This window comes from Hipposideros armiger, unplaced genomic scaffold (assembly GCF_001890085.2).
Source record: "Hipposideros armiger isolate ML-2016 unplaced genomic scaffold, ASM189008v1 scaffold_132, whole genome shotgun sequence".
Classification (NCBI taxonomy): domain Eukaryota; kingdom Metazoa; phylum Chordata; class Mammalia; order Chiroptera; family Hipposideridae; genus Hipposideros; species Hipposideros armiger.
The window spans coordinates 3,523,216-3,534,381 of record NW_017731482.1 but is presented as its reverse complement, the minus strand read 5'-3'; the positions used below and the strand labels follow the sequence as shown (position 1 = coordinate 3,534,381).

General features: G+C 38.9%; 1 protein-coding gene across 10 annotated transcripts in view; it reads right to left on the bottom strand.

Annotated features, from left to right (window-relative positions):
- Window positions 1-1,018: 1,018 nt before the first annotated feature.
- The window catches only part of EMSY (EMSY transcriptional repressor, BRCA2 interacting), an 83,496-nt gene continuing 73,348 nt past the window's right edge, over window positions 1,019-11,166 (bottom strand). For 6 of the 10 annotated variants that reach the window (XM_019649362.1, XM_019649364.1, XM_019649369.1 and 3 more), the window contains 3 exons: window positions 9,153-9,716; window positions 7,716-8,216; window positions 1,019-3,969 (listed from right to left, as the gene is read on the bottom strand). In XM_019649362.1, coding sequence (XP_019504907.1) covers window positions 3,775-3,969; window positions 7,716-8,216; window positions 9,153-9,716 — 1,260 coding nt within the window. In that variant the 3' untranslated portion in view covers window positions 1,019-3,774. The remainder of the gene's footprint in view (window positions 3,970-7,715; window positions 8,217-9,152; window positions 9,717-11,166) is intronic. The other 4 variants (XM_019649370.1, XM_019649372.1, XM_019649365.1 and 1 more) reach the window with 1 other exon arrangement.

Sequence of the window (11,166 nt, the reverse complement as noted above, 5' to 3'; positions counted from 1 at the left end):
AGCAAATGAAAAGATGCTCATTAGCCATCAGATAATGTAAATCAGAACCACAATGAAGTACGACTTCACACACTAAGATGGCTAGGATTGAAAAGACAGTAACAAGTGCTAGCAGGAATGTAGAGAAATTGGAACTCTCCTACATTGCTAAGAATGTAAAATGTGCAGATGCTGTGGGCAAGTTCGGCAGTTCCTCAAATCATTAAACCTAGCTACCGGCTGTACTGATGGGGTAGGTAGAAAGGTAGAAACGAGCAGAAGGAGGGAACTAGCCCATTAGGAGGCCCTTTGCAGCTGCTCCTACTTATCAAGTAGCTACGTATGTCATTAGAAAAAGGGGGGGAAATGCTGAAAAGAGAGGGAAAACATCCCATTTATCAGAATGTACATCCTGCTCCTCAGGACCATACAATCACAGTTTACCCCTTTTTAATGAGCTTCTCCAATAAATCACAGGAAATTGACGAGTTCACGTTTGCACCCTAGGAAACAGCCTTGGCAACAAGAAGGGAGGATGAGAAACACCAGCAGAAAAGAAAGATACTGTAGAGGGAGATGGGGAGACAATTCTACCCATAAAAATAAAAACCCTCACACAATGTGAGGAGGCTGCTTCCCTCTGTTGGGTCAGCCCACTCCCATGTCTAATAAACCTTGCTTTTTCTGCAACTTGTTTAATTCTGTCTTGACTGAATTCTTTCCTTCGAGAAGAACCAAGGAAAAATGTCACTAACAGTATGACACAACAATTGCACTCCTAGATATATATCCAAGAGAATTGAAAACATAGGTAAAACTTGTACACAATTTTCACAGAAGCATTATTCATAATAGCCAAAAAGTGGAAACAACTCAAATGTTCATCAACTGATGAATGGATAAATGAAATATGGTATATCCATGTAACGAAATATTACTGAGCCATGAAAAGGAATAGAGCACTGATATATGCTACAACATGGATGCACCTTTGAAAATATTATTGTAAGCGAAAGAAGTCAGTCACAAAGACCACATATTGTTTGATTTCATTTATACAAAATGTCCAGAATAGGCAAATCCATAGAGACAGAAGGTAGTTTAGTGGTTGCCTAGGGTTGGGGTGGTGGTGGGAAGGGGTGGGTTTCAGGGGTGACGGCTAAGGGGTACAGGGTTTCTTTTGGGGGTTATGCAAATGTTCTAAAGTTGATTGTAGTGATGACTGCCCAACTCTGTGACTATAATAAAAACCAGTGAACTGCATACTTTAAATGGGTAAATTATATGGCATGCGAATTAATCTTAAAAAAGCTATTTTTAAAAAAGTCTCTAAGTTCACCAAAAACTGCATGTGTAATATGAAGTATTTATCAAAGTTGACTTTAAACCAAATGCAATTTTCTCATCAATGCCTATAACAGTTGTTAGAATAATTTTGTAGCATCTGCTTCATAACCTCTGAATATCTTTCACAGGGGTGGCTTAAAATTACATTTAATTCATGGACTTAAAACATGAAATACTAATGCTAAGACCTTAAGGGAGAGGATACCTGGAGATCCATATATGGTATCACCATTTACTTAATCAAGAACCTTAAGAGTCACTCGTTTCCTCCTTCCTTTAATCCTCGCATCCATGTCATCAGCAGGAAGCCCTGTTTGTAAACTCCATAAGGGTGGGTAGGATTTTCTATTTATTCACTATAGTATCCCTGGTGCTTAGAACAGTACCTGGCATACAGGAGATGCTTAATTAATATTTGTTGAGTAAAAGAATTCATGCTGTCCTTGAAATTAACACTTTTAAGAGAACAAAATTTTTAAATCACTCATTTGATCATTTGTTAATATATATACTAATTTTTTTTTAATGTAGACTATAGAAGTTTCATTTACCATCCCGGTTGCTGAAACACATTAAGGCTAAATTCTCAAAGGGACACAGGTATGCTATGCTGCCAGAATATGCAGAAGTAGAACATAATAATTTTATTCAAGTTTGCTCTTGTTACCTGATCCACAAATATTTAAAAGATTTTATTTTATAAAAACTTATATCTGTAAGTAATGGATTGACCATAACACAGGGCTTGACCTGCAATATATGGATAGACTGAGGGGCCGAGGAACTCCTGAAATTGTATGGAAAATCTAATGTGTAGATTGGCATGTGCATCTTTTTGATGAGTTCATAGTGTGATCAGATTTTCAAAGAAGTCTATTACCCGAGAGGTTAAAAAATTACTTAGCTAGAAACAGTCACAAAGTCTTTTAAACATGAATTTGTACAATAAAATAATATCCAACAGCTCCATCTATGGGTAAGTCATTATCAGCAAACAGAAAAAATGACAACTACCAGAGATCAGTGCATCTTACGAATGCTTGTGTTTAAATCTTCAGTGTCACTCTAGTGGGAATTTATTAACTATGGTATCACAGTTTTTTTTCCATATAGATGCAAAAATTGGGAGACTGTTGATGAGTTCTACTTACAGTACTTCAGCACCAAAAAACTGGGCAGTTATGCTGATATATGTATGTACAGTTCAACATTTGTCAGTCTTAAAATGCTTATTTATAGTGAAATCTATATAAAACCGTTAAAAATTTTTCTATTTACATTTCTTTAAAAATGAAAAGTATAGTTTCCTTTGCCACAACTTGTCAAAACGGACGCTTAGCCTCCCACCCTCCTACCCCTCACTCTACTTGTGACAGTGATCACAAGACCCAGACATATTGCTTGAACAAACTGTCCTAAAAAGGTAGAATGCTTAAAAACATTACATTTAGAACTGTAAATGAACTTTTTATACATTTCAAAGGGGTTAAACAAAAGTATGTGAAAGTTTTTTTCAAAGTCTCAGTCCAACATGTATGTGCAATTTCATTGTAAAGATAGCATCACATGAATAATCAGTTTTCCTGAACATAACTGAACATTTCCTTTGAGTCAGAAAATGTTTCTTTTTCCTGTTTCACAATGAAACATTTCCTCATAAGTTTTCTTAAAGGGGATGGGGGGTGGGGGGTGTGGGGTAGGAGGTGGAAAGGTAGGCAATCCTGGTTTACAGGAAATTTGTCAGAAGGAATACAGCCTGCTCTAAAAAGTTTACATTTAAATAAATAGAAGGCAAGTGTGCCACCTAGAGCACAAAAGAACAACAACACAATAAATTAGCATAGAATTGGTAAGACTGTACAAGCCGCCCAAAAGCACTTCCCACTGGTTAGGGGTCTGATTTCCACCATCCAACAGGGATTCTTCAATGCCAATATTTTCCTAGTTATTTTATAAACTATGAACTGAGCAAATGTAAAAATGTTAACCAATTCAGTACTTCCATGGATTTGCAAAAACATACAAGATTTTTAAAAAACTGTTCCTGACACACTGTTTCAAAATACAAAGTATTCACATTCTCCTTTTTCGATGGTGTTTGCTCGGTAGAAACCAGTTGAGGAGCATTCACAGGAAAAGTCTCTCTCCACTGCAAGACAAACTTTTCCATCAGCCATGGACCAACAGAGGGAGAATACTCGGTCTTATGTTACTGTTGATGTGCATTTCTTTTTTTCCTTTTTTTTTTTTTTAAAAAGTACATTCTCCTGTGAGTTTTATCCTGTTTTGAAATGCTGCTCCCGCAGCAATTCTTGTTGAAACACTGCTGTTTCAGGGTCTATAGCTGAAGCATGGGCAAAGTGCTCTTTTTAGACATCAAAATACAAGGGCTTCCCTGGACACTTGGTAACCAAGTAGGTTTTAAAGTGCACTCCTGTGTCCAAAACACTAGGACCGTTCAGCAGAGCTCTGAGAGGGGCTGGGCTCAGTTCCATCCTCTGTGCTACTGTCTATGTCCTGCTCCATTGCTGTCTCATCATCATCCAACTGCTGACTGGTGAAGTTGTTCAGCTCAAGGAGCCCACTGGGCTCTACCACCACATTGGAGCTGGAGTGACAAGGAATAGCATACTGGGGAATGGCCTGGTAGAGAAGACACAGGAGAAAAGCTTTAAGGTAAGAAAAGGGAACAGAAGAATTTATTTCCCCAACACTAAAGAAGCAAAAAAGGGTTCTGACATTTATTGGACAACTACTATATGCCAGGCACTGTGCTAGGTGATTTCACATGATATTATCCCCATAGCAAGACTATAAGGAAAATGTTATTCCCATTTTACAAATGAGGAAACTAAGAGGGTAAGTGATTTAATCAAGGTCACACAGTTGCTCAGGGTTAATGTCAAGATTCAAATACAAGTACTACAAAGTGATCTTCCTACTCCTTGATGTCTCCTTCTAACAAAGGAGGCTGTCTGTGCCTAATGCGAGACAGACTTTGAAGGCCATTTTCATTTCTTCAAAAAGCAAATTTCAAATTTAATCTTGCTCATTATTATCAGTAAAATGAATGATTAATTTGCTGATACTACAATAGTATTGTAAGCCCTTCAGTAACCCTTTGATAGGTTCAAAGGGGGAATTATCCGTTTGAGTCACATTGTAACAATCTTTATTAAAAATGGGTATAGAGAGGACAAAACTATCTTTTTAATAATAAAAATAACAAGGATAAACACATATTATGACCATATTGCCTTGTCATATTCTTCTTTCTCATCTTTATTAGACATCTTTTTAAACGGTATTCAGTTCATATCATACCCTTCTTAAAACTCTACAGTTGTTTCCTGTTGTACTTGCTTTAAAACCAAACTTCATGGCTCCGGCCTTATGCCAAACTCACTTGTACTAGTTCTTCCCCTCTTTCTGGAATACTCTGCCTCCAAATGGCTGGTTCCCTCCTGTCATCTGCATTTTAGCTCAAATTCTTAGAGTAAGAAATAAACTTTGTGAAGTCTTCCTTCTATGAACATCAACCAGAATTCTGGGTTGGTCAGTCCAACCCCCCACTTCTATTACGCTCTTTTACATTTTCTTCATTGTATTTATTATGTTCGTTAAAGTTTTTTCTCACCCTTAGAATGTAACATGAGAGTATGGATCAGAACACACATCTTGACTATCTTTTCATTGCTAGAGTCCCAGAGCTTTGAATAAGACCTGGCACACATCAGATGTTCAATAAACATTGGCCAAATGAATAATTTACCTTTAACATTAAAATTCTAGAGCAAAGTTGACTAGAAGCACTTTGAAATATAATGGACCAAAAGAACCCTCTACTGGGTAGAGATGTGAATTTAATTTTATTATTATCAAGAAAATATTGTAAGGTGCCTAGAAATTGATTCTAGGATGGTGGTGTGGTTTTTTTTGTTTGTCTCCCCCACCCCTGTTTTATATAGCTAATCATTGTGACAAAGTTTCAGAGTCAAGAGACTAGGATTTTTGTTCAGCTCTGGCTCTGGCCTGTGGACCACTGAGTAAGTAACTTCACTTCCTTGAGCTTTGGTTTAAGCTCATGTAAAATAAGATAGTTGGAGAAGATATGTTCCCGAGATCCTTGCAGCTCTAAAACTCTATGAATTTCATATATACACAGAGACTCCTTCAGGATAGAAAATATATTCACCTTGTTTACTACTCTATCCTCAGCACCTAGCACAGTGCCTGGAACACAGAGGTTAAATAATACATGTGGAATGAATGAACAAATGAATGAACAAATGAATAAAATACACATTATCTGTCTACAAATAACAATGATTTTTCATTTAAAGCATTTAATACCAAACACACTGAATTTTTATAGGATATTTCTCAAGTAATCAAAACACTTCTGCATACTTCTTTCACTCATCTCTATAGGTATTTCACTGAATCAGTAAAATCAGTACTTCAGGTCAGAGCTAAGAATAACTAATATGATCTGAAAATGTTCTAACAGTGCATTAATAACAATTATAATAACAGGGGCTGTCTTTATTGATAATTATTCTATATCAGACACTTGACCAGTTGCTCTATATACAGCTTTTCACCTAATCCTCAGAACAACCCAGTGAAGTAAATGTTATTGCTTCCGTTTCATAGATAATGAAACTGAAGTAGAGGTTAACTCTGTTCTTCAAGCCAAAATTCTGGGAAGGAGTGCAGGTGAGATTCAAATCTAGGCATTTCTGTCTCCAAAAACTTGGTTTTTAGTCACTATGCTGCCCTTCCCCGACATTGCAATCTAAAACATGGTATAGATGTTAAAAGTTATTTGAGTATTCTGTAGAGAAACTATTCATTAGCTATTATGTTTGATATGTGAAACAAACTATATTTTAACCCCTGTTCATAAAGTGCAGAAAATAACTTCCAAATAAGCTATTCAAAATTATTTTCGATTTAGTGCGTATACCAATTTAAACCCCCAGGAACTAATACATTTTAGTAAGAATAGTAATAGCTACCATTTATTGGGCAATCACCACAAGTCAGGTACTGTGCTAGGTGCTTCATCTCAATTTTGCGTAATCCTTACATCCATCATGTAAAGTTGGCATCCCTTATTCCCATTTTACTGAGGAAACTAAGGCACAGTGAGGTTGAGTACCCTTGCCAAGTCACACAGTGAATGGCAAAGCCTGGAAACCATTCTTTTTTCACTATACCATACCTCCTTTGGGGGGGGGGGAATCCCTTTGTCAAGGGTTATTTAATTCACTAACATTTGTTTTTATAGAGAGGAACAAATTATGTGAATAATTCAATGGCCAGTTCTATTTGCCTTGAAGCATTTCCCCCATACTTAATTACATTGTATTTGGCATAATATTGGTCAATGTGCATTCTCTCGTAGCTTGGCATCATGAAAAAGGGAAAGTTTACCACAGGAACTTCCGAGTCACACAATAGTGAATCTCTGGTAAATCCTAGACTATCCACATTTCAGTAAATCCAAATTCTCAATTAACTAAAATGTGCTACTCTGATATCTTATGTATTAGTTTATCAAAAAGTGACAACTGTCAAGAAAACAGCCTGATACCCTGGAAGGAGAAAGGGAAATAAAACATAACTTCTAAGGGGTAGTCTGGACGAAGTGATTCATCAGTCTTGCTCTATTATGCGTGATGAAAGATGAGTTTTAGAATGATGGGAATGTGAGACATTTTGTTCACTAGCCTGTACTTACCAGGGAAGGACAGTAACCATAACAAGATTTTTCAATAACAATAATTAAAATCAACAGCAAAGCTTTATGGTTAATCCCAAGTTAGATATAAAATTAAATTACTTAGAAATATTCTCTTAAAATGTTTCTCCAGACATTTCAGTTAATTAAGGTTTTATTGTCCTGAAAACCGTAAATTTGGATCAAGATCAAGAATTGTGTTTTTCCAAGGAAAGAGTGCCTGAAATGTACTTGAAACAGAAGTACAACCCAGTTATATCCCAGAAGTGTTTGAGCAAAGATTGGGGAGCCCGAAGTTTGACCCCAGGAAGTTACGGATCTTTGGGGATGACCTGCTGAATTAACACTGGAAAGTGTGGCTTGCATCTATAAATCAAGCTGACATATGGGCTCAGGGCCCTTGGTTGCTTCTAAGGTGTGCTATGTGATAACACCCATAAATTTTCTAGGACTCTCTTCTAAAAAATAAATATAAAATCATATATTTGTAACAAGTATCAATAAAATTTGTCAAATGCCATCTCAAAGACAATCTCTATGTCTTTTCCCCATCTTGGCCTGACTCTTCCTGTGACATCCCCAAACACACCAAACCCACCACCCCCAAGATGCCCAATATTCTTATGTTCTTTCCAATTCTTACCTGGATGATAATTTCTGCTGGGCTCTCTTCAGCTTTCTTTTGGCCTACATTCTGAATACGCATGAACTGGCCTGCCGTAGGCGCTCCTGGTGCATCAATTTTTCTTGTCGTTAGGGGAGGGCCAGCAGCAGATGGACTTGAACAGGACTCTCTACATTTCTGTTGCTGGGGAGTGGAATTCGCCATCCCTGCCACCACCACATGGGTGGAGGACAATGATCCTGCTTCACCAGTGAGCATACTAGTGGCAAGAGCCTTCTTTGGGGGATCCACTACCATATGCTCTACATTTGTATCAATCTGAGCTTCCATCAAAGACATTTTCAAAATGTCTGACACTGCTGTCTTCTCAGAGGCCTGAATGGGAGATATGCTTGTAACTGGTGATGTCAGCTTAGGCACAGAACTGCCACCAGTTATCTTTGTAACTGTGGGTGGCTGGCGCCCCTCAAAAGTTATCTTTGTAACAGAGGATCCTTGGGTTATAATTGGCTGCTCCACCTGAAAACAAATTGGGGTTGTGTGTGTTACAGCTACATCTCTTTGAGAAAACCTATCAAACACCCTAGACAATATGGCAAAAGAAACATTCCTGCGGTATACTAGGAAGACATTTCGAAGCTTGGTGTTTCAATAAGAGGACTGGATGGGAAAGTATATCTGGTTACTTTTAAGGAACCTAGGGAGAGAGGAGGAGTTGAAAGAACCTTTGTTCAGCCAGCCAAGGTTCATAGCAGTAAAGGGGAAAAAAGTCACAGCAGCCTTGTTTTCCTTTGAGATTTATATTCCCCATACAACCTGTCTCAAATTATTTCATATAATTTTCGACTTCTTAAAATAAAAAGGTTTTTAAAAAATCTTTTGCTTCAAAATACATTTATACAAACATATGCTATGTATATGTATTTATAATACACACCCACATTACTACAAAGCCACTGATTTTCCCTAACATAATTTTTCTTTTGAATATCCACAGATAATTCCTTTGTAATCTAGAAGATAATTTATTAACTAGATGGTGATGATATAAACTACAAAGGAAGACATTCAGTCAAGCTCCTTAAAAGACTAGTTTACTTAGCATTACTGCCACAGAAATAAGAGTTTACAGGCATGGAAATAAATAATTTATATCTAAAAAATAAATTTAAGGATATCGCTTCTATGCACTGTTGATCAATGCTGAAGTGATTTCATTAAAAACTGCCTGGAAAATCAAGTTCTGAGGGCTATGCTTTTTCTCTTCCTATAATAATGTGCGCATTTCTTCCCTAAAGTCAACCTTCTGACGGGGCAAATTAACACCAGTGTACCGAGGCTTTCGAGTTTCCTCTTGCCAGGAGAAAGCACTGCTAATCACAATAGGATCGTGATGGTCTCATTTTTTCCGTGAACAGAGAAGTTTAACTTTGCATGCTATCAATATTCCGTTACCTGGCTTGTCGGCTGTTTCTCTGACGAGGCTGGGAGCGGCATTTGGCTCTGGGGGGTTTGGGGTTGCACGTAGATTTTTGGTTGGTTCGGAGCCTGCTGCAGTTTAGGGAGGGGCTGCGTGGTTTTCACTGCGAGCACCTGTACTACAGTTTGCGGGGGCTGTGCCATTAAGGTAGGAAGCTGCCTGTCTTTGGCCACCATGGGATGCTGTGTGTGCTGTACATCTGGCTTGGGCTGTGCTTGTTCTTGCTGGAGAGGGGTGAGTTTTTGATGCCTGATGGAAAGCTGGGGCATTTGCGGGAGTTTGTGCTGGAGCTGGTCTGCCTGCAGGTGGATGGTCTGCTTCTGTTTAGTCTGGAAGCACTGCAGAGTTTTCACTTGCAGCTGAGTCTGTTCCAGCTGGGGCTGGCTAAGTTTCTGCTGTTTAGCTGACTGTGACTGAGTCAGGGCAGATCGGTAAAACAGACCTGTCTGAGGGTCTAAAGTGTCCATCTCTTCAACCTCGCCCTCCTCAGTTCCAAGTTCCTCGCTGTGTTTGGTAAAAGCAGTGTGACTGCTTAATGCCTAAGTAAAAAAGGCACAAAGTAAGAATGAAGTAAGAAAAAGCTACATTGCTACATTTTCCTCAAACTGGAAAAGACTTGATTATGAGAGTCATGCAAAAATTTTCAGAGGAAAGAGCCTAAAAAGACTATGAAACCTCAGGTTTCTAAATCTAAAGGGGGCTTTAGATTAAGACTCTTGCAATTTCAACACTCAGACATTAAGCACTGTAAAAACTGGTCTACTCACTTCTATAAGAAAAGTCCTAGAGGGCCCAGAACTTATAGGTAAGAGGAATTAGGCTGCTCTGCAAGCACAACCCAACACAGAGAAAGAAGAAAAAAGGCTCCCTGGCTCGGGACACAGCTCCCCAGCATGGTCATCATATTGTTAACCGTCCAAAGAAAGACGCAGCAAGCTAGAAGTGAAGCGTCCAGAGAAAAGCCGAGGTTCAGAGAAGCCCACTTTGGCCGTGTACATGTCTAACGCCATCCAGAAGGTAAGAATTGTTGTCTGAGGGACGTGCCCATCCCAGTCCCCCCAGAGGGCCTCTCTGCTCGGAGTGGGGATGGTTCATCACGCTTCACAAAGGTCTGCATCAACAACCCTCTGCACTAGCCCTCCTCACCCCTCTGCTCAGGTTCCAGGCCCACCAGGCAACAGCTTCCCAGAGACTAGGCTCCTAGGAGGGAAGGAGAGTGGGGAGAGGACAAGAGCACCCCTGTCAGTGGAAAGGGAGACTGCCTGGTGTCAGCTATAATAGTGTTGGGAGGAGGCATCGATCTTGAGCGACATGGTTGGGGCCAGCCTGACTGACCTCTCTGGGTGTCTTGAGAAAGGTCAATGTCAGAACTGGCCAGACGAGGGCCAGGCTGCAGGCTGAGATCTGACACCCAGCAAAACGTTTGCCCATCTGGCTTCCCTTAGTGACAGTAGAACCACCCCAACCCCATTCTTCCTGCTACCTTGTCTCTGTTACACCTCCACTCTAAACTTTAAAACTTTGAGATTCAGTTGAAACACTTCCCTATCTCATAACAAATTTATACATACAGTTTTTAATTCATCAATTTCTTCATTGTCTTTCAGGTTGTTTGCCTCCTATTAAGGTCAACTGCTACCAGTCAAGTAATGGTGTTTTACATGAATACTAATAATAAGTCTTGCTTAAATCTGATATCTATGATATCACTTTGTAATGAAAGCAAGCTGCTTTGGGTTTAAATCGTGGCTCTGTCACCCAGGATAAGTTACTTAACTTATGAGCATGAGTTTCCTCATTTCTAAGAGGGATAGTGCACCCATCATGCAGGATCATAGTGAGAATTAAACAAGTTAATGTATTTAAAGCTCAAAACACAGTATCTGACACAAAATCAACTTATCAACACGCTTCGTTTCCCCTGTTATCCCTGGTACCAGATTTTCTGTTCTGTATTAATTCATTCTCCTTACTATTGTGTCTTTTCCT